The sequence below is a fragment of the Leptodactylus fuscus genome, chromosome 1, assembly GCF_031893055.1.
Source record: "Leptodactylus fuscus isolate aLepFus1 chromosome 1, aLepFus1.hap2, whole genome shotgun sequence".
NCBI classification, from domain to species: Eukaryota; Metazoa; Chordata; class Amphibia; order Anura; family Leptodactylidae; genus Leptodactylus; species Leptodactylus fuscus.
In genome coordinates, this window is record NC_134265.1 from 194,912,287 (window position 1) to 194,936,230 (window position 23,944).

At 40.8% G+C, this 23,944-nt stretch overlaps 1 protein-coding gene across 1 annotated transcript in view; it reads right to left on the reverse strand.

Annotated features, from left to right (window-relative positions):
- JAK3 (Janus kinase 3) overlaps positions 1-23,944 on the reverse strand; it is a 132,211-nt gene that overhangs the window by 69,398 nt on the left and 38,869 nt on the right. The window contains exons 9-16 of the mRNA XM_075281096.1: positions 23,608-23,719; positions 20,748-20,931; positions 19,093-19,211; positions 18,345-18,476; positions 16,874-16,958; positions 14,018-14,151; positions 5,263-5,395; positions 1,397-1,548 (exon numbers count right to left, since the gene is read on the reverse strand). Coding sequence (XP_075137197.1) covers positions 1,397-1,548; positions 5,263-5,395; positions 14,018-14,151; positions 16,874-16,958; positions 18,345-18,476; positions 19,093-19,211; positions 20,748-20,931; positions 23,608-23,719 — 1,051 coding nt within the window. The remainder of the gene's footprint in view (positions 1-1,396; positions 1,549-5,262; positions 5,396-14,017; positions 14,152-16,873; positions 16,959-18,344; positions 18,477-19,092; positions 19,212-20,747; positions 20,932-23,607; positions 23,720-23,944) is intronic.

Sequence of the window (23,944 nt, forward strand, 5' to 3'; positions counted from 1 at the left end):
GCAAGTGCAGTGAAAGCACACTGCAAGCGCTGTGCAGTGAAAGCACACAGACTCCATAGGCTATAGGAGTCCATAGGAGGTCTGTGTGCTTTCTGCCAGATCTCCGCAGGGATCATGCGGATAGGAAAGTAGTTCAGAATCATGATTCGTGCGGGCTGTGCACGGCAAGCATGTGGACCCCATTATAGTCTATGGGGTCCATGTGCTTTCACTGGCACACCACTTGCAGTTGCATTTGGTATTCCATTCGGGGGGGTCTCCATGCAGACTCCCCGAACAGAATACCGAACGCGGATGTCAATGAAGGGTAAGGCCTAACACAGTGTCCTGCAGCAAAAAAGCGCTGCAGGAAAAATACCGGCGGCAACGCATGAGTTTTTCCCACAGCGCTTTTTGCTAAAACTCCACAGAGGTTTCCTCTGAGAACTTATTGCTTCCATTATACCTATAGGGACACTGCCGGTGTTTCTGTAGGTATAAGTGACACACTGCGATTTCCAAAACCAGTTCCAGTTTCCAATTGCAGCGTTTCCACTGTGTGTATTTTTCTGCAATGTTTGGATGGGATTGCACACACTATATACCTACACATTCATACATATACATTTACATTTACATTCATATACCATATATGTCATATATATACTTATATGAATGTATGAATACTATATATAATCACATACACTCACACATACACATTATAATAGCATACTGCTTATACTCACTCATACCTATGTACAACCATACAGTACTCACACAGTATACAAGACACATACAGTAAAGAAATGTACACATATATATATATATATATTAAATTAAATACAGATTTTACCAAAAGAATATACTCACATTCTCCAGAAGTAAAGCATCGCAGCAGACTGCTCCAGTCCCCACACGCTACAATCTAAGGGATGACTCACTAGTTTATAAGGAGGAGGGGGAGGGGAGTTCAGGCAGCACGGACAAGTCTTTATGAAGTGGCAGCTAGTGGCAGAGATAGCTGAGGCTGGTAAGTGCCCGGAAGGGTTAAAAGACAAGCAGCCATTAGCTGATACTGTCCTCCTGATAGAGAAAGTATGCACTGGCAGGGGGCCCCTGTGTGCTGAGGACCTGGGCAATTGCCGGCAGCCGGCCATCTCTAATTATTACATTGTTGCCAGCAGCCTGGGGCCCCCGTGGTTACTGATCCAGTATCTGACACTATTTGCCCTAATTCTGTCAAAGCAAATGCATTGGTTAGGTGCCTGATCAGGGCCCCTGGCCATCCCAATCAGGCCCCTAACCAATGCGTTTGCATTGACAAAATAAGTGCTAACAGGGCTCGGGGCCCACCGGGGGATTCCCTGGTTCCTCGGTGGGCCAGTCCGACCCTGGCAGTCATTACTTCTTGTCTTACCTTTTCAGGTTCCTCCACAATTAGGGGTACAATGCCATCATTAAAAATTTCCCACATTGTGACCCCAAAACTCCAGCAGTCAGATTCTAATGCCAGATTCCTTACATCAGATAGACATTCAGGAGCCAGCCATGGGATTCTCTCTAGCAGCACTGAAAATAAACAATGTTGGTATGGTATATTGTCAAGATTTTATATATTTATTCCTTATAATTCTCTATAAATATAAAATTTACAATTTCAATTTTCTTATATAAAAGAGTCAAGCAAAGTGTTCTTTGTTCTAAAACCAGCACCACTTTTGTCTCTGGGATTTATTAGGTATTGCAGCATATCCTTTTTCATTAGGAACAAGGCTTTTGATGTGTTTTCTCAATAATTCTTACCCGTCTCCTGAAAAGTGGGCAGTGTATAGCAGGACTTTACTAGTTTTACCAGGCAGTTTTAGCAGGATTTATGTCAGAAATTACAGCATAATTTACATTATCCTTTAGATCACATGCTTTTCTGGTGCATGGACAGAGAAGAATGCAACAAACATATTGCCTATGCTACTCAATAAATTTGCACCCTTTCTAGCAGGCTTCCTGTCTTTCTATTTTTATAATCCATATGACTTCCCAGGGTTATGCCCTATGCCAGTATAATTGTACCTGTAGAGTAATGCACATCATTAATGCATCAATCACACATGTAGCAGAGTTTACATGACGTTCTGCAATTGGTTAAACTGCTGCAGTGTGATGTGTTATCACTGAGGACAACAAAAATCAATGAAAAGTCATTTGAAAAGTGTTTTCCAATGACTTTTCATTGTTTTTTGTTGTCTTCTGTGATAAGATATAATGCTACAGCCTCGACTGGCTTCATATCTGTGCGTCTTATTCCATTCATCTGTTCTGTCATATGTTGGAGACATCAAGCGGTCCCCGTAATAAGAGTATGTTGCAGAGTTCCAAACTAAATAACAGGCCTGGATGAGCTCACCCATCCTTTAGCCTGGAGAAGCCACACACACAACTGATAGTGTATCAAGTGAGTTCTGATTTTAATAGTGCAAAAAGGTCGTTTAAATACAATACAGACAAAAGTAGGTTGGACTATTCTAATGACATAACATTGTAGAACCTGGCACATGACTATTGGCTAAAGGCCCAATGTATTTTGCATCTCATTATAGCTTTCCAAACTAGGATGGACTTTGTCCTTAAACACAGAAAGTTTCAAAATACTTATGTGTGAACTAACATCTCACACTATGTCTATATGTATATATCATGGCAAGATAGAGAAGATTACATGCTGGTGCCAATCAATTCCAACCTTGAAGATAACGAATAGGCTACATAAACTCTAAGTATATACACTCTACACACTCTAAGTGTATACATCGAGTAAAAGAGATAAGAGATATACAAATAGTCAGCTGCATCTTCTAAAGATGAGACCCTTGAGATAGACAAAGATAAGGATTCATCTACACAGCATTCCTTAACCACCCAAAAGGGCCTCTTGAACTTTAAACAGACATTCTCATAAAGCTTATATAAGAAAAAGGTTACAAGATGGCTGACAGAATACAAGATGGAGGACTTAACTCTAACACATAGATACAGGAGAGATAAGTAAAAAGTTAAAACCAGATCCTGAAGTACTTTTCTCTCCACATGATTCGCACAGACACCGCATGGAAAACATACAAACCCCATTCTAGTCTATGGGGTCTGTGTGATTTCTTTGTTAACCGCTTTGTAATGCGTTCGGTATTCTGCTCGGGGGAATCCCTAAGCGGACTCCCTGAACGGAATACCGAATGTAGATGTGAAGCAGGCCTAAGAAAGTTGCACAAATCCATTTTTTCTTCAAAACCATCGTTCTGAATTCTTTTTTCAGATTCCCACTACATTGTACAGAATAATTAATGGTAGCATCATGAAGAACAATCTGTCCTGCAAACATTAAGACCTCATATATTTCTGAGAGTGGAAAAATAAAAGAGTTATGGGGTTTGGAAGGGGGGGGGGGGTCGAAAAATGCCTGCAGCGGGAAGGGGTTAATGCAGGTAACAAGTTGATTTGGACTGTCTAACTGGTCTGTAGGAGCCACAACTCTTAATGATTGGTAGGGGATCAAATACTTACCGTATATACTTGAGTATAAGCTGATTTTTCAGCACAGTTTTTGTGCTGAAAAAGGCCCCCTCGGCTTATACTCGAGTCAAGCAAAAAAAAAAAATAATTTTTTTTTTTGGAGGGGGTCTATGACCAGCCGCAATAGTATTGTATAGAATCTCCCATAAAATAGTGAAAAAAAAGAAGCTTAAAAAAAATATATAATAAAAAAATAAAGTAAATAAATCCCTCCTTTCCCTAGAATACATATAAAAGTAGAAAATGACTGTGAAACACATACACATTAGGTATCTCTGTGTCTGAAAGTGCCCAGTCTACTGAATATAGGGTATCTGCAGTGCTTCTGTTCCGTCGGGAAGGGGTTAATAGGAGCACTGCAGATACCCTATATTCAGCCAGGCTGAATTCCAAGTGGGGGACAAAAACCCAGTCCTCAAGCTCAAGGAAGGGGCAGACAGACAACCAGAACATCCCCTACCCTTTCCAGCAACTACTGCAGCCAAAAACTCCACCCATTTTAATTTTTGAAATTTTCCAGTAGCTGCTGCATTCCCCCCCCCCCCCCCCTTGGCTTATACTCGAGTCAATAAGTTTTCCCAGTTTTTTGTGGTAAAGTTAGGGACCTCGGCTTATATTCGGGTCGGCTTATACTCGAGTATATATGGTATTTCTCTATGCAAAATGCAAATAAATTTATAACATTTATACAATGTGATTTTCTGGATTTTATTTTTGATATGCTCTCTCACTATTAAAATTAACCTACCCTTAAACTTATAGACTGTTCATGTCTTTGTCAGTCAGCAAACTTACAAAATCAGCAAGGGATCAAATACTTATTTCCTTCACTGTAGCTTTAGCTTTCTCTCATCACTATTCTTCCTACATCTAAAGGCATATCTGTAGTGTCATACACATGGCAGAGATGCATGCAAGAAGCCTTTAGGGATGTATACAGAGTCCATGCAGTTTTGTACTCACCAATGTACAGTAATGTTTCATGGAGGTATTCTGTTCTAGCAGCATTGCTCTTTGACATAGCGTTAGATGAAGCATATCACAGTATATCTTATTTGCTTCATACAGTAATAACCTCTGTATTCCCACAAATGAAATTGGAGACAAAAAGAGGTACATAAATGTCCCTAAGACTATTTTAGCCACTGCATTAAGACAATGCACAATGTGAAGGTTATATGGAGCCATAATACATATAATACAGTGTGTATGACCTCTAAAAGATATCATACATGAATATAATAAATGGATGTAGTATTGGTTATAAATGTAGATGAGCGAGTAGTATTCCATCAAATACCTCGCTCCCATAAGAATATGTGTAAGCGGCCGAACACGAATATTCACTGCGCTTAACCCCTTGGTGTTCGGCCGCTTCCACGCATACCTATGAGAGCGAGGTATTTGATCGAATACTACTCGCTCATCTCTAGTTATAAATTATATGAAGGAAGAAAGGCTTTTCACTGATCACATATAAGAACTTTCCAATAAGATTAGAAAACAAAACAGTTCAAGTCAGTAAATACCAGTTTCAGGTCGTAAAAAGGTTGTCTAGAATCCTATGTATCCTTGGCCATGGATGGTAATTTTACTAGAATTACTCGTATGGCCAAGGTGCCAAAACCTTAATAGCATTGGTAACTGTGGGCAACCACATACAGAGAAATATATAGCATACTTTTTTATTACATTATCTCCATTTATATGACTCACTTCCTCTTTCCAAGATTTTGATGCTCACACCACGGTCACTAAGTTTTATAAATGGCGGAGTGTCCTTGTCCCCTTCACGGGTCAAAAGTATCTTCTTAGCTGATATGTTCCCATGCACCAAGTGTTTATCTTCCTGTAGCAGAGAAAATTGAGTTAAAAGCAAAAAAAATGCATGTATTATAAATGAAAGAGATATGCTTCAAATCTTCACCTTCAGTCTTCAAAAGAAAATGTAGTATTGCATGCAAGCCATATGAAAACTCTACATTCTAGCACACATACCGAAGTTGGTATGAATATGCCTTAAAGTCCGTCAATGGAAAACACCATGTACAAAGGTATAACTAGAGTATCTTGCATCTAGAAAAAATTCCCACTGGCTGCAAAATTGCAAAAAAACTATTAACCTAAAAAATAGATAGAATCTTCCAGTAAGACAATACCACATGTCCCATGAGTGGAAATGTCCGACTCTAGTTGAAAGGGCACAACTAAGACTTTCAAGTCCCCCTAACTTGCCAGAAATGAACCCAGTTGAGCATTTGTCGGACCTCCTTGATCGTTGAGTTTGCTCTGTGGATCTCCCCATGCAACGTCCAGCAAATGTGGGATATACTGCACATGGCATGACTCCCGATAACTTACAGAACATACCAGCATTTTATTGAGTCACTCCTAGCCTGACTAGCTGCTCTCCATGCTGCACTCACTTGGTGGTTACTTCGGATATTAGCTTGTGGTCATAATAAGGTGACTCAACTCTGTACTTGTAGATTACTTAGAAGAAAGATAATTACACTGTCGCACAGCAGGTATATATAGTACAATCTTTAGCTGTCCATATGATTCTGTGTGCTTGATAACAGAGCAAAGAGAAGCAGAAATATAAAAGCCAAGATGGCGCAGAGATGGAAAAAGTTTTTGATATCAAGCCTAAGTTATAAGGTGACAGCTCTATCAGCAGCATAGTTTATAAATAGGTGTTTAGCAGAAGTCTGAAACTATTTACCTTGAGCATTAAAGAAGCCCCCCTCTTGTTTTAAAATGAGTTTGTGTGGAGTGTATTGTATATATTAATCTTTTTTGACAGCTTTGCTGCAAAGTTATATGCTCTCCTCTGGAGTACTGACCTCCTCTCTGCAATTCTGATGCACACACAGAATGAAAATGAAGTCATACTCACAATGCAAATCTATTGCTCTGACTCCCATGACTCTTATTATGAATTTTAGCTTCTGTTCACACAGGAAACTTTTATTAGAGGAGAAGAGAAGAAGTCAGTGCTCCAGAGGAATCATATGATTCCACAATACAATTGTTAGTAAGATATTCAGTAATGTTAAATTATCCACAGTTGATAAACCATTAAAGCGGCCAACCTCTTTAACTTTACTGACAGTCACTGAACAGGGAAAAGTGAAGCTCAACTGTACATTAATGGTGCTTGTTTTCTGAGTGAGCGCATGCAGAGAGCAGTAGATAAGGGGTCGGTCAGGTCCCAGGGAGTGACATTGCATAGACATGCTGAGAGGTGAGTCAGGAGGAGGGCTGTTTGCTTACCTCAAAAGCAGCAAGTATAAATAATAAATGCATGCTGAACAACCACATACTACATCATCCACTCACAGGATAAAATCAACACCTGCTTCATAATTACTTAAGTAAAATATACAAAATCTCTATGGGTGAGAATTTTTTCTCATTAAACTTCATACACCCGTCTATGCCCCAGTGTTCTACTAGCAGCAATGTACACGGGGAGTGACCGATCAGTACAGTAAGCTACGTCCCCATTGCTTAAAAGGGTTGACCACTCTCAGACCAATTTTGTTAAATATTCATGCGCCTGGTGGAGATACACATCAGCCTTACTACAATATTAGTCAGGAAACCCCTCTACCAATCTATGAATAGGTGTTGTGTGTAGTTTGCTAAAACTGACACAGGTGTTATCAGTCAGCCATGTCTTGTAAGCATATGCTAACTTGCTGTAGGCATGTTTAGGGTCAGAGTACCATCAATCCTATTAATATTATAAATGTGAAATGTGGGTTTGTGACTTTGGATGTTCGGATGTTTGGCGGTCAATCACGCAAAACCCACTCCACCGATTTGGTTGAAATTTTCCACAAACATAGTTCACACACCCGATTGCGCAATAGGCTACTTTTCAACACAATAGCGCACATACGTTTTCCACACGAACCCCACAAAAAACAAACTGACATCACCATCTCTGCAATCTCACACACTTTGGGCCATAGCAAGCCCCTAAACTTCACATTACCCCCTACAGCCTAGCCCCTAACCCCACACACTCACATTCACATACACTTTCCCACTTTCACCCTCACCTTCACCATCCTGCAGGAGCCTACCTCTGTCACTCTCCGGACCAGCCATGTTTGCCGACCACCGCTCCCACCGCTGGGAGAATCCGCGCCACCGCCCACCACACTACTCCACTAGCTTCACAGTAGCATGCGCACTTTGCACACATAAACAACGTGTTACTAGCACACCACCATTTTGCGCCTCCACCTTAGGCCGCAGCACACGAAATCCTGCCTCCAGCCCGCAACAGTACCCGATGCCGCTATCACCTCCCTGCTGTTTCCTCTGCACGATCCATCCACCAGCTCGACACTGGTAAGTTCACGTATGCCCTTACACAATCGCGCATACACTGCGCTACCCCCGTCATGTCTCCGGTTCCTGCCAACTTTGCATCCTCCGCCGCCTTCTCTTACCTGTCCCGTGGCTCCCGTCTGTCCCTCGCTGCACGGAGACATCCTCCTGCTCATCTCCGCCTCCTACACTGGGCTAGGCTGCCGCCGCGAAGGTTCCTATAGCAGCCGCTAGCTCTCCCACACAGCTCAGTGTGTCCAGGCTGCTGCAGGCTATGCTACGTAGCCTGCAATAGCACTGGCACAATTATGCAATACATAGCAATACATTACGATTGCAATGCATTGCATTGTTCAGGACAACCCCTGCTGGTGTACAACGGTATTGTTTTGCAAGCTGCTGGATGCAGCCTGCAAACCTCATTAGCATTAACATAAAAAAAATAAATAAAATAATACTGTGAAACACACACATTACCTATCCCCGCCTCCGAAATCCCCCACTCTACTAACTAAACTAAACATTACGCCTGCATACACTCACACTATTAGGCAATGCATTGCAATACATTACTATTGCAATACATTGCATTATTCAGCGCACCCCCTGCTCTCCTTCACACCCACTAAACACCCATGTATTTGCTGAAAATACACGTCTACAAATATACATGTAAGGGTCCATTCACACGGCGTAATTTACGGCTATTTACGGTGCGTGTTTACGGTTGCGTGTACGCGGTGTTAACGCCGCGTAAACCCCGATCGTAAAATTTCACCCGCGACTCGATTTACACACTTCTACAATCACTGCAGACGAAGTCGCAGGTAGCAGCTAGTTGTATATAAGTAGCAATGGTCATTGCCTTTTCTACATAATGTCAGCTTATCTAATACTATAGATTACAGTATAACTCAGAGATAAAAATGTAATACATTCAATGGCAGTAGCTTACCACATAATAAGAGATCTATTAATATAGCTTCATTCATTTTAAGGGGAACTGCCTGAGATGTACTTCACTTAATGCTGTATTGCGTCTGTCTTTGGTGGTTGTCATTGAAATGAATAGAAATGTGGTGCCATGCCAATCCCAGGGGTCAGATCATGTAGATAAGGGGGAACTTGTGTCCAGAATACCCACATAGCGAAACACAGCAAAAAAAAAAAAAAATTGCTGCAGAAAAAACACAGCGTTTTTTTCTGCAGCGTTTTTCATTGCGTTTTCACACACTTTTTCTCTGCAGACTTTCTGTCTTTATATTTTTTCTGCAATGTGTGGGAATGATTAGCCAGAATCCCATTCACTTTGCAGGTAATGTAAAAAGCAGCATTTTTTGCAGTGGCATTTCCACTGCAGCAAAAAGGCTGCATTTTTGCAGTGTGGGCTTCAACCTTAAGGAGAGTTTGTCAGCAGAAAAATTGGAAGTAACTTAATTACAGTACCTTGTGGAGCTTAATGCGGAGTAAGACATTCATCTTTATAAGATATAAAAGCAGCCCAACTAGGTATTATTATTGGTTTAATACCAATTTTCTGTCTGACAGACACCATCACAGAGGAGGTTTGTTCTTTCCTTTCCTAAATTCGCACAATGTGATGGAGGGGTGCCACCAGAGTCTGTCATCTACATATGCCAATTAGGCTCATGCAGAGACTGGCTGTTAATGCTAAACTGATAGGTATAGTATGCTGCAGTACACAATTGCAATGTACTGCAGTACTGTGCATAAAAATTAAGTGTGGAAAAATGCTGCAAAGTATGAAACAAAATTAAAATAACAAAAAATCAAATCATCAATATTTGGTTTGAACATCCCTTGCACACAGTTTTTCAAGGAACTTGGCAGGGAGATTGTTCCAAGCATCTTGGAGAGCTCTATATTGGCCGTATCATCACTTAAAGGACTCCTCCTTCAAAAGGTGGTCACACAAACTATTTATTTGATTTAGATTTCTTTTTTGATTATTCACTTAATTTTGCCACTTGGCAAAAAAAAAAGCAAACTATTAACACTTGTTTTGGAAGCATTTACAGCTTTTTTTTGCCCAAACTTGCCTAAAACCTTTGCACGGTACTGTATAAGTGATCAAGAGTTTGGATGTTCAAATTTCATAATGGAATTTTGGAAGAAAAAAATGTAATAAAAAAATATGAAAAAAAAAAAAAAAGCCACAAAAGGTGTTTTTTAATGCAAAAGTGGTAGAACATAAAAACAACTATAGATAGTTTATGGCCAAGTTCTTACTGACCCACAGAATAAATATCATATGTTATTTATACTGCTTAGCAAGTGGCTCAAAATTTGAATGCAAAAAATAAGTGAGAGAATTGCTTTCTTATTCCATTCATCTCCCAGAAAGAGTTCATAAAAAGTTAATCGATGAATGATTCAGAATGAGCAGAATGCAAGTCCATTTTGTTGGCTTTTTTTCTACTAGTCTGCTACACTTACAGTGTTGGCCAAAAGTATTGGCACCCCTGCAATTCTGTCAGATAATACTCATTTTCCTCCAGAAAATGATTGATATCACAAATTCCTTGGTATTATGATCTTCATTTAATTTGTCTTCAAAATCACAAAAAGAATTGTCAGAAAGCCAAATTGGATATAATTCCACAGCAAACATGAAAAAGGGGGTGGCCAAAAGTATTGGCACTGTTTGTCATGTGATGCTTCTCTAATTTGTGTAATTAACAGCACCTGTTACTTACCTGAGGCACCTAACAGGTGGTGGCAATAACTAAATCACACTTGCAGCCAGTTGAAATGGATTAAAGTTGACTCAACCTATGTCCTGTGTCCTTGTGTGTACCACATTGAGCATGGAGAAAAGAAAGAAGACCAAAGAACTGTCTGAGGACTTGAGAAGCAAAATTGTGAGGAAGCATGCGCAATCTCAAGGCTACAAGTCCATCTCCAAAGACCTGAATGTTCCTGTGTCTACCGTGCGCAGTGTCATCAAGAAGTTTAAAGCCCATGGCACTGTGGCTAACCTCCCTAGATGTGGACGGAAAAGAAAAATTGACGAGAGATTTCAATGCAAGATTGTGCGGATGGTGGAGAAAGAACCTCGACTAACATCCAAACAAGTTCAAGCTGCCCTGCAGTCCGAGGGTACAACAGTGTCAACCCGTACTATCTGTCGGTGTCTGAATGAAAAGGGATTGTATGGTAGGATACCCAGGAAGACCCCACTTCTTACCCAGAGACATAAAAAAGCCAGGCTGGAGTTTACCAAAAACTTACCTGAGAAAGCCAAAAACATTTTGAAAGAATGTTCTCTGGTCAGAGGAGACAAAAGTAGAGCTTTTTGGGAAAAGGCATCAACATAGAGTTTACAGGAAAAAAAAAGAGGCCTTCAAAGAAAAGAACACGGTCCCTTCAGTCAAACATGGCGGAGGTTCCCTGATGTTTTGGGGTTGCTTTGCTGCCTCTGGCACTGGACTGCTAGACCGTGTACATGGCATTATGAAGTCTGAAGACTACCAACAAATTTTGCAGCATAATGTAGGGCCCAGTGTGAGAAAGCTGGGTCTCCCTCAGAGGTCATGGGTCTTCCAGCAGGACAATGACCCAAAACACACTTCAAAAAGCACTAGAAAATGGTTTGAGAGAAAGCACTGGAGACTTCTAAAGTGGCCAGCAATGAGTCCAGACCTGAATCCCATAGAACACCTGTGGAGAGATCTCAAAATGGCAGTTTGGAGAAGGCACCCTTCACATCTCAGGGACCTGGAGCAGTTTGCCAAAGAAGAATGGTCTAAAATTCCAGCAGAGAATTGTAAGAACTCATTGATGGTTCCCGGAAGCGGTTCTTCGCAGTTATTTTGTCTAAAGGTTGTGCTACCAAGTATTAGGCTGCGGGTGCCAATACTTTTGTCCGGCCCATTTTTGGAGTTTTGTGTAAAATGATCAATGATTTGACTTTTTTTCATTCTCTTTTGTGTTTTTTCATTGCAAGCAAAATAAATGAAGATATTAATACCAAAGAGTTTGTGCTGGCAATCATTTTCTGGAGGAAAATGAGTATTATCTGACAGAATTGCAGGGATGCCAATACTTTTGGCCAACACTGTACTAGTAAATCATTTTGTTATATAGAAACTTCACTTCTACCAAAACATTGATTTATCAGGTTAGTGATGTTGGACTGCATTTTTTTTAACATTACGGTATCTGGTCCCCAGTCTACAGTTTCAGTACAGTCCTCCCTGAGGGTCCATTCACAAGAACTAAATGTGTGCTTATTTTGGCATAATACACGTGTAAAAATAAGACTCCCATTGACTTCAATGACATTTTACACGTGATTTTGACATGGATTTTGACGTGTTTTGTGACGTGTATTTTGTGTTTTTTTACACGTGTAAAAAATTTAATTGAAGTCAATGGGAATCTTATTTTTACACGTCTATTTTTTACACGTGTATTTTGCCAAAATGAGCACGCGTTTACTCCGTGTGAATGGACCCTACCACTGGGGCTTCCCGTTTTCTCTGATAGGTGTAAGGAAGGGTCAACTGTTACATTGTGGAGACATACTGTAACATCTCTGCCTGTTCAGTTCTCTGCACCGCCCTCTGCTCGGGTGCTACGGCGCAGGAGGCGTGTGCAGTTTGGTTCATGGCTTAAAGTTTTTGGTTGCACTGTTTGAACACGGCTCTACTGCTGTGATTGTATTTGCACCACACCCATCTTCTGCCCTTGTTTGTCTCTGCTCCTCTAATGGTTAATCTGGCCTTGCCCTGTGATTGACAGCCTGCCTTCCTGTCAACTCCATGGGCGGGTTCTTCCTCCCTATTTAACCTTGGCTCTCATTCACACCTATGCTTGCTATTGCCTTGAGTAAGGATATAGCACTGCACATATTGGATTGATGTTCCAACAGGCTATTCAGGCATATAACTATCTAAAATGACGATTTCCAAATGATAGAGCCTCTTTAAAGGTTAAATAAATCAGGTTTTCCTGCTGTTATGTGGAGACCCACTAATAATATAATATCCTTAGAAACCTTAGGAAGTGAAGCAAAAGTTATAAAAGTTATATATATATATATATATATATATATATATATATATATATATATAAGAAGGCAAGCAAAAAAAAACAAACCCAGAAATCAAAGAGGTGTCTTTGACTTTTATGTTTGTGCGCATAAGGTGAAACCTCTCACGAAAACTGCTCCTTTGAAATGACCCACCCTCTGAGATGACCTAAAGACTTATTTTTTTCAGTGACTGATTTCTCTGCCATTAGGCCAGGGCTACATGGTGACTTTGGTCATGACTCTTGTCCCATGACCAAAGATCGCTGTGTCAACCTGCAACTCCTTCACCAAAGTCATGAATGGAGTAACATTGCAACCTGAGGGTGCGTAATACAACTCCATTCACTAATATGAGTGAATAAGTTGCAACGTGACATGGCAATCTTCGGTCGTGCAACAGGATTCATGTCTAAATTCACCATTAGAATTATACTTTATAGAAATTACCTCATATAAGCAGATCACCCCCTTATCCAACCAAAGACCTCTTTTTTTAGCTAAATTTTAATGGGAACTGAAAAGACCAAACATTGGACTTGCAGTATAGCACAGAACTGAATCCATATTGGCGTCACTATGTATGAAATGTCAAAAAGTATCATCAAAGTGCAGGGGAAAATAGAAAGGAGAGCCATGTTGGCGACTCGGAATGAGAAGGAAACCATACTGAGGACCGCAAGTTAAAAGGGATAACATGATGGCTAGGAGTGAAAAGAAAGTCATGAAAGGGACCAAGATGGGCAAATCTTCAACAAGGAAATTTGCAGGTCACTTGGAAATAAGAAAGAGTTAGGGCCTCTATGGGTTGGAGTGATTTTGCACAGTACCATGCCTGTTTTATTAGTCACTGTCTACGCTGGTTCTTTGAAAACTTCTGATGTGATACCCGGTTCTGTGATGCAACATAAAAAACATGATCTTAGGCTCTTTCAATATTAGTTCAGATTTTGGGGGGCTGCACATGTTTGATGAATCCATTAGGCATGTTAATCTTCATTTCATTTTTTTTTTTCTTTGAGAGGACTAATTTTCTGTGCAAATTTGAGTGATCTGTTCAAAGAGGTTTCCTACCATGTAGCAGAGTGCATATGCAAGTTGCTTAACAACTTCTAGCTTCCAGCTGATAGGTACAGGTCCTTTTTGTTGTCTTCGCTTCAGGTAAAGATCTAAGGGACCAAGGGCCACAAATTCCTGAACCATGACAACTAGAATAGAATACAAAAATTCAGTTACCATTGTATTAATTGTAATACGTTATACTATACTTGTTATAATGTAGGGGTATACCTCTACCCCCTCAGACCTCCAATGCTATACAGTGGGGCAAAAAAGTATTTAGTCAGTCACCAATAGTGCAAGTTTCACCACTTAAAAAGATGAGAGGCGTCTGTAATTTACATCATAGGTAGACCTCAACTATGAGAGACAAAATGAGAAAACAAATCCAGAAAATCACATTGTCTGATTTTGTAAGAATTTATTTGCAAATTATGGTGGAAAATAAGTATTTGGTCACCTACAAACAATCAAGATTTCTGGCTCTCACAGACCTGTAACTTCTTCTTTAAGAGTCTCCTCTTTCCTCCACTCATTACCTGTAGTAATGGCACCTGTTTAAACTTGTTATCAGTATAAAAAGACACCTGTGCACACCCTCAAACAGTCAGACTCCAAACTCCACTATGGTGAAGACCAAAGAGCTGTCAAAGGACACCAGAAACAAAATTGTAGCCCTGCACAAGGCTGGGAAGACTGAATCTGCAATAGGCAACCAGCTTGGATTGAAGAAATGAGCTGTGGGAGCAATAATTAGAAAATGGAAGACATACAAGACCACTGATAATCTCCCTCGATCTGGGGCACCACGCAAAATCTCACCCCGTGGGGTCAAAATGATCACAAGAACGGTGAGCAAAAATCCCAGAACCACGCGGGGGGGCCTAGTGAATGAATTGCAGAGAGCTGGGACCAATGTAACAAAGCCTACCATCAGTAACACACTACGCCGCCAGGGACTCAGATCCTGCAGTGCCAGACGTGTCCCACTGCTTAAGCCAGTACATGTCCGGGCCCGTCTGAAGTTTGCTAGAGAGCATTTAGATGATCCAGAAGAGTATTGGGAGAATGTCTTATGGTCTGATGAAACCAAACTGGAACAGTTTGGTAGAAACACAACTTTTCGTGTTTGGAGGAAAAAGAATACTGAGTTGCATCCATCAAACACCATACCTACTGTAAAGCATGGGGGTGGAAACATCATGCTTTGGGGCTGTTTCTCTGCAAAGGGGCCAGGACGACTGATCCGGGTACATGAAAGAATGAATGGGGCCATGTATCGTTAGATTTTGAGTGCAAACCTCCTTCCATCAGCAAGGGCATTGAAGATGAAACGTGGCTGGGTCTTTCAACATGACAATGATCCAAAGCACACCGCCAGGGCAACGAAGGAGCGGCTTTGTAAGAAGCATTCCAAGGTCCTGGAGTGGCCTAGCCAGTCTCCAGATCTCAACCCTATAGAAAACCTTTGGAGAGAGTTGAAAGTCCGTGTTGCCAAGCGACAGCCCCAAAACATCACTGCTCTAGAGGAGATCTTCATGGAGGAATGGGCCAACATACCAACAACAGTGTGTGCCAACCTTGTGAAGACTTACAGAAAACGTTTGACCTCTGTCATTGCCAACAAAGGATATATAACAAAGTATTGAGATGAAATTTTGTTACTGACCAAATACTTATTTTCCACCATAATTTGCAAATAAATTCTTACAAAATCAGACAATGTGATTTTCTGGATTTGTTTTCTCATTTTGTCTATCATAGTTGAGGTCTACCTATGATGTAAATTACAGACGCCTCTCATCTTTTTAAGTGGTGGAACTTGCACTATTGGTGACTGACTAAATACTTTTTTGCCCCACTGTATGTCAGGGGAACGAAGGAGACATGGTGCCAACATCTCGCTTTGCTTGGGCCAGGTTAGGGCAGCAAACCAAACCTTTGTCTCAATGAAGGGATGTTGATCTACAATCTGTTTAAAAGGCCACTGATAAACACAGAATTTCAGGCATAAAGCTTAAAACCTATACTATAGATGTGAATTAGTGCAAACAATAGTGCAGCAACCTGTTGGAGGAAGCACGGAGCCTAGGAGTAGTAGTCCTTGAGCTAATGACATTGAGTATATACTTAACCAATACCTCCAGCTCTCCTCCTGGGCTGATGTCTTCCTGAATAAGCCTGCAGTATACCTGATAGTGGTGGTAGTCTCTCCCCCAGGAACATCATAGTACTCAGCCTTTCTGAGCCTCATGGGAGTTGGAGTGCCCATGATGATGGATGTGCAGGAATATAACTCAGAAGACATGAGGTATGAGGAAACAGAGTATACTTCTTGCAACGTGGCACTGTGATTTGGGACTGAGCTGGGAGTGATTACACCCAGTTGCAGTCTGCACTTCCCTTGCTCAGGTAGTCTCCACTATTTCTGTGTGTCACTCTCACTCTCTTCCATAAAAGTCCCAAATGATGTCTACCTCTTCCCTCTGTGGGGTGTAGATGAGCAGGGTGCCTTCTCTGTCCTGTCCAGGATCATTGCTGTGAGGCTTTTGTAACACTTATTCTCAGATTCCAAATTTGGACACTGTCCTCTGTTATATCATTATTGACAGCTTTAATTATCCTGTCTGTGGCTAGTGCTGGGCTGGCTAGAAGATCTCCAGCAGGGGCATAGCTGTAAGAGGTGCAGTGGTAGCAGTCATTACCTTGATCTGGACCCTGAGGAGTACCCAAAGGCCCCTCTAACACATAAAATATACTACTACTTTAAATGGCACAAGATGGGGGACTGGAACTTCTTATCTCTTGAACCCCAGTTCATTAACAGAGTAGTCTCAAAGCAACGTGGCCTACATCCTAGGAAAGACTTACTTTGTTTTCCAACACATACTCCATGTAAGAGGACTTGGTGATTGTGGGACATTTGGTTCATTAAACTTGCTGCTTCCAGAAAAGACTAAAGTAAAAAAAAAAAAAAAGTAACATATTCAAGTATTACTATATATGTATAGTAAAGTACCAGCAGTGCACATGATGTCATAACTATTAAAAATGCACAGTCTGTTTACAATTTATATATCAACGCTGGTCAGATGCGTATTGTTTTTCTGCTGACAGTGCCTCAATCCTCAACAAACAGAAAGGCCAGGAACTCTAGTGGTATAAACGCTTTTCCAAAAAACACTGCATTTTACAGTTAGGGTGCATTCACACTTCGGATACGCTGACTGATTCTGAACGTGAAAACATGTTCAGAATCAGCGTGTATAAAGCAGATCCCATTTCAATGGGAGCCGGCATACGAGCGCTCCCCATTGAAATGAATGGGCTGCTTTTTTCTCTACGAGCACTCCCATTGAAGTGAATGAGAAGTGTTTAGAAGCGCTCGCGTGTACGGCTCGGAATGAGCCGAGCGGTTACGCCATGTGAAGGGGCCCATAGAGAAAAAAGCAGCCCATTAATTTCAATAGGGAGCGCTCGTATGCCGGCTCCCATTGAAATGAATGGGATCTGCTTTATACGTGCTGATTCTGAACGTGTTTTCACATTCAGAATCAGTCAGCGTATCCGAAGTGTGAATGCACCCTTACTGTGGAACCCACACACTGCAGAGAAATACGCATAGCGGAAATGCTGCAATTTCCAAAACTGTTGCGGTTTTGGAAACTGCTGCAGGTCAATTATACCTACAGAAACGCTGGCATTTTCCCTATAGGTATAGTGGAAGCAGAAAGTCCACAAATGAAACCTCTGTGGACTTTCCACAAAAAGTTCTGCGGGAAAAATCGCAATGCGTTTCCGCCAAGGTTTTTCTTACATCACATTCATTGGGCCTAATCCAGAGCGGAGTGCGCGACTGCATGCCGGTGCACTGGCAACGAGTCGCATCTACCCGTTTTGTGGTCCGGAAACTGAGCTGGCCTCCACCTCAGTTTCCGGTCCAAAAAACCTTGTGTGAACCCGGCCTAAGGGTAAGTTCACACGGGGTTTTTTGGACTGGAACCTGAGGCGGAGGGCGCCTCAGGTTCTGGTCCAAAATACGGGTAGCCGCGACTGGATGCTGGTGCACTGCACGGCATCCATTCGCGCACTCCACTCTGGATTAGGCCAATGAATGAGCCTAGTCGGGAGGAGGGAGTGTCTTCAGGCCGAATCGCGAGGCAAATCGGCCTGAAGAATGAGCATCTCTCTTCTTTTTTCCAGGAGCGTTTGTCGCTGTGTCACTTTGAAAACAATGAGGCAGATTCCAGCCAGAATTTGGACCCAATTATGAAACAGAATTCATGATCAGCTATAAATAAATCATCCCAAACCAGGCTAAGAAATCAGTTAACGTTTTTACCTCTTGGTAATGTTGGTGAGTGGCATCAAGAATTTTCAGCAGAACATGAACTTCATGGTCTTCTTCTCCATCTGCATCTCTGCGTAACCCATGAAATATTTTTGTGAAAGAGCCTTTTCCTTGGCTTTCCAACTAGAACAGAAGTTATCTAAGATATCATGGCCATTGTCATATGCTATTGTAAGACACCAGTCATAAGACAGTTTGCTGCAGAATGCACTTGGGTGACGCTTGGGGTGACATCTGAGTTCATTCCATTATGCATTTATGTCTATGGGGGCTTCTGATTCATTCCATTCAATGACATGGATGGTTATAGAGCAGGTCCTATCCTGTACCATGTCAATGAAACAAAATGGATTGGAAGCCCCATACATGTGAATGCATAACAGAATGCAAACTCGGCCCCACATTGGATGCATGCCAAGTTGTGTGCATGCAGTTGTACAGTAAGAAATTATATTTTTAACTCATAATGAGTCTCATTTTTGTAAAATAGTACAGACAAGAACTAAAGGTGTTGTCCTTGCCTATCAATTATTTGGTATTTCAAAGTTTGTAGATATCATTTTTGCAGAGATCTATTGCTAAGATGTCTTGATGTCTTTCTTTAAACCAAATATTTTCTTCACAAGAGTGAATTCCTATTCTAGTATGAGGTATAGTTCCATATGGCAAACAGAGTACTTTTAGGGTGGCAACTAAACAACCCAGCTATCAGGTTAAGTATTCTTTAGATTCTACTCACAAAGGTTATATCCTTTAGATCGATCTTTTGAAAGGTCAATAGTGGAATGTTTCTTCTCTGTGTTGGCGACATAATTCTCTGAGGACAATTGTCTCGTAGGATTAAAAGGTTTGATTTTTCTGCGGGTGAAACAAAATATCCCAAATCTGTTATTTTCATACCATTTCTAACAAAAAAATTCAAGCACTTTATATAAAATAGATCAACAACACAGAGCAATGTTCTCCCAATCTATAAAATATGTTAAAGGGAATATATCACCAGCAAACTCCATATTAAACCAGCCACAATGCATTGTAGGGGACACTATGGCGAGCACTATCTTAGCTTTATGTAATGTAGTAGATGGACCATTTCCTTCTAAATATACATATATATATATATATATATATATATATATATATATATATATTTAATAATATGCAAATGAGTCTAAGTACAATGGGGGTATGGGAGAGCCTCAGATTTCACGGTGTTCTGCATAATAATGTGTTTCCCTATAATGCACTTTGGCTGGTTAGATATCGTTACCTGGAGACAAATTCCCTTTAAGACTAAGGCCCCACAATGGATAGCAGCAGCAAAAAAAAAAAGCTGCGGGAAAAATCATGGCTTTCCCCGCATCGCTTTTCACAAAAAGACTTCCTGCTTCCATTTTACCTATAGGGAATCTGCTGGCATTTCTGTAGGTATAATTGACATGCTGCGATTTCCAAAGCCGCAATGTGACCGCTGTGTGTTTTTTTCCTCAATGCGTGGATGCGATTTGCTAACTGCCACATGGGCCTGAAATGTTATACCCATCTTGAGAAATAGCTGCGAAGATGGAAATAATTGGTCATGAGGCCTGACTACCAGGGTAGGGTGTAGGGAAACAGGTGACCAGTGCTACTCTAAACTGCTTCTGAAACTCCAATAATGTGAATGGGAACTACAGAAATGGCACACCACATTTACTTAAACTGTGCAGTCTATGCAACTAAAATGAAATCTATGCCACAACTGAGATAAAGGATGATAGATCCATGGCACGTCTCTTTTCTGAAAGTGGCAATGGAGATGTCCAAAAACAATTTGCAAAGGAAGTTTGCATAAATATAATTGCTGGTTTGCATCTTTTTATGACAGAAAAGCAAAAATAAGGACTAGTTCACATGGGGCTAGTGACCGTGTATTTTGGTCCTGATTTTGATGAGGGAAGCGCGTCAGATCAGGACCAAAATGCGCCTGTCACGACTAGCCGCGACTTTCGCGGTTTCCCGCTCCGGAGTAGGCCCAAATGATTGGGCCTAAGTCCAGAGGGATTGTCTTGCCTCAAGAAAGGGCAGCTCGCTTCTTTTTTTCCGGAGTGCACAGAGAAGACTAATTAGCACATGAATACAAATTGACTTATTCAAAATCTACTGACGCAATTTACATACAAAAAGTACGTGTGAAATAGCCTTTCTAAAGGCTATGTAAGGATGTGCTTATCTAAAACTGACTTTTCCCAATGATAGAGCCCCTTTAAACCTAACAATTTGCATTTTGAATAAATATATTACAATCTTTACATCTTTATCTTATTCTTCATCAACCAAGAATAAATAGAGTTCAGCACTTTATGAAATGGCTCTCATTGATGTGCCTATTACTTTGCTTTCAGTTGCTCATACCTTTGGCTCTTGGAGAAATGCAAGATGCAAGACACGTGGAGACACCAGCCAGGCGCAGGTTATTATATTGGTAATATTCCAAGAGATTCCGTAAACTTGTGAAGTAACGTGGTACCCCGACCAAACAAAAAGTGTCATTCTTACATTGAATGGAGCAGCCCTGGAAATCCTTACCTAAAGGTGTCTGAAGAGGCAGGTGTAATAAAACAGAAGACAAAATTATTTGTTAGTGGGTGAAGAAAACAGAAACAAAGAAAAGTTTTGTATGTTAAATCAGCATGAAATGTAAAGTTAGAGTTAAAAGTGTTGTAACTAGAGATGAGCGAACACCGTTCGATCGAATACATATTCGATCGAATATCAGGCCATTCGAGGATTACAATCGAATACCACGAGGCTAATGCAGTAAAAATTCGTATCCCCTCCCACCTTCCCTGGCGCATGTTTTTGCACCAATAACTGCGCAGGGGAGGTGGGACAGGAACTATGACAATGGAGGCAGTTAAAAAAAAATCGGAAAAAGGAATTGGCGGCCGAAATCAGGTGACCTCCATTTTAGATGAATGGTGAGTTTAACATTCGATTAATTTGAGAATGTGAACTATGTGACTGTGAGACAAGGATAGATCTACAGGCAGGGTTAGCTAGGGATTACCTTTATTTAGGGGGGAATGTTACTCACCCAGCTCTTAGGGATCCCGACTAGATAGAGCCCCAGTCAGCTTGCGATATGTGCAAGCTGACTTTTTCCCATAAGAATGCATTGACCAGCGTTGATTGGCCAGTGTACAGCATTCGGCCAATCAACGCTGGTTCTGCTGGAGGAGGCGGAGTCTAAGATCCGTCCACAGCAGTTTCCATTGTAGTCCGATCTCAGATGTAGCAGTGCTGACACAGCACTGCTACACAGAGAAGCGGCAGAGCTCAGCACACACAGAGCTGCAGAGCTGAGTGTGCAGCATGGTTCAGCGCACACTCAGCACTGCTACATCAGATGCAGCAGAGCTGAGTGTGCAGCATGGTTCAATGCACACTCACCACTGCTACATCAGATGCATCAGAGCTGAGTGTGCAGCAGGTTCAGCTGAACCCTGCTGCACACTCAGCTCTGCTGCATAGGACTGCTACATCGGCCATCCCTGTACATCGGGCCGTGCTCTCAGCTCAAGTACTCCGGAGATGCAGCCAAGCAGAGCGCACGCCCAGCACTACTACATTGGAGATGAAGAAGAGCTGGCCATTCGCTGAGCTTGGCTACTCCAGAGTAGCCGAGCTCAGCGAACGGCCAGCTCTGCTTCATCTCCGATGTGGCAGTGCTGTCCGATGTAGCAGTCCAATGCAGCAGAGCTGAGTGTGCAGCAGGTTCAGCTGAACCTGCTACACACTCAGCTCTGCTGCATCGGACTGCTACATCGGACACTGCTACACTGCTACATCGGCCAGCACTGCTACATCGGGCCGTGAGCTCAGTTCAGCTTCTCCGGAGTAGTGAGCTCAGCGAACGGCCAGCTCTGCTTCATCTCCGTATAAGGACCTACATTGCAAAAAAGCCTCTTTTTCGTTGCATATTTTGCAGCGGTTTTTAGAATCAAATCCAGTTGTGGACTGAATAGAAGGGAGAAGTATAAGGGCCAGTTCACACAGAGTAAATGCGCGTGTATTTTGGCAAAATACACGTGTAAAACATACACGTGTAAAAATAAGACTCCCATTTGTATTTTGATGTGCATTTTGATATGTATTTTGACATGTTTTTTTACACGTGTAAAAAAAATGTCATTGAAGTCAATGGGAGTCTTATTTTTACACGTGTATTTTGCCAAAATACACGCATGTTTAGTAAAGCAGTAGTAACAGTAGTAGTAGTTGTAGTAGTAATGCAGTAGTAACAATAGTAGTAGTAGTAAAGTAGTAGTAACAATAGTAGTAATAGTAATAAAGCAGTAGTAATAATAGTAGAAGTAAGGCAATAGTAACAATAGTCGTAATAGTAGTAAAGCAGTAGTAACAATAGTAGTAGTAGTAAAGCAGTAGTAACAATAGTCGTCGTAGTAGTAGTAGTAAAGCAGTAGTAACATTAGTAGTAGTAATAAAGCAGTAGTAACAATAGTAGTAAAGCAGTAGTAACAATAGTCGTAGTAGTAGTAAAGCAGTAGTAAAAGGAGTAGTAGTAGTACTAAAGCATTAGTAACAGTAGTAGTAGTAGTAGTAAAGTAGTAGTAACAATAGTAGTAGTAGTAAAGCAGTAGTAACAATAGTAGTAGTAGTAGTAGTAGTAAAGTAGTAGTAACAATAGTAGTAGTAGTAAAGCAGTAGTAACAATAGTAGTAGTAGTAAAGCATTAGTAACAATAGTAGTAGTAGTAGTAGTAGTAGTAGTAACAATAGTAGTAGTAATAGTAGTAATAAAGCAGTAGTAACAATAGTAGTAATAGTAGTAATAAAGCAGTAGTAACAATAGTAGTAATAGTACGGTAGTAAAGCAATAGTAACAATAGTAGTAGCAGTAGTAACAATGTTTGAAAAATCTTATTTGAAAAATCTACTAATACTTGATTCCTATCCAAATGGATTCCTTGGTTTATGACTTTTTCAGATGTGCTCACAGCTTGAAGGGGAAATTGGGAGATTGTTTTGTGTATTGTTTTTCTATTTGTTTTTTTGAAAAAAAATTGTGCTTAAATAAAAATTTAGAAAAAATTGTTGAAAAAGATTGAAAAACCCATGGAACCCTGCTATTACCACATAACAATTTAGAAATATTTCCATTAATGAACATTGTATCCAATAGCTAATCCTGAATAATAAAGCAGTTTATGCAGGTGTGTTGCAAATGAATTTTGTGAGAAGCAATGCCATACCTCCAAACACACAGTTAGTAGGAACTTGTCATAGTCTTGAGGAGAGTTACGGAGGATGTAGCTGCCTCCAATGCTTCCACTTCGCTTCAGTTTGTCAATGGCAAACTCTGAGCTACAAAAGAATGTTTTTTTTTTTAATTGTAAATAGTAGCTGAAATAATGTTTAATTTTTAATTTGAGTGATTTTAAAGTTTATGACACATTGTACTTTACCTTAGTGATAAAGTTTTTTATGAAAAAATAGGTGAAAAGCTAAAAATTATACAGTTTTAAATTATCTGCTTTTCATACAGATAGTTATACCACCCACATTATTTTCATAAATATTATTTAGCTT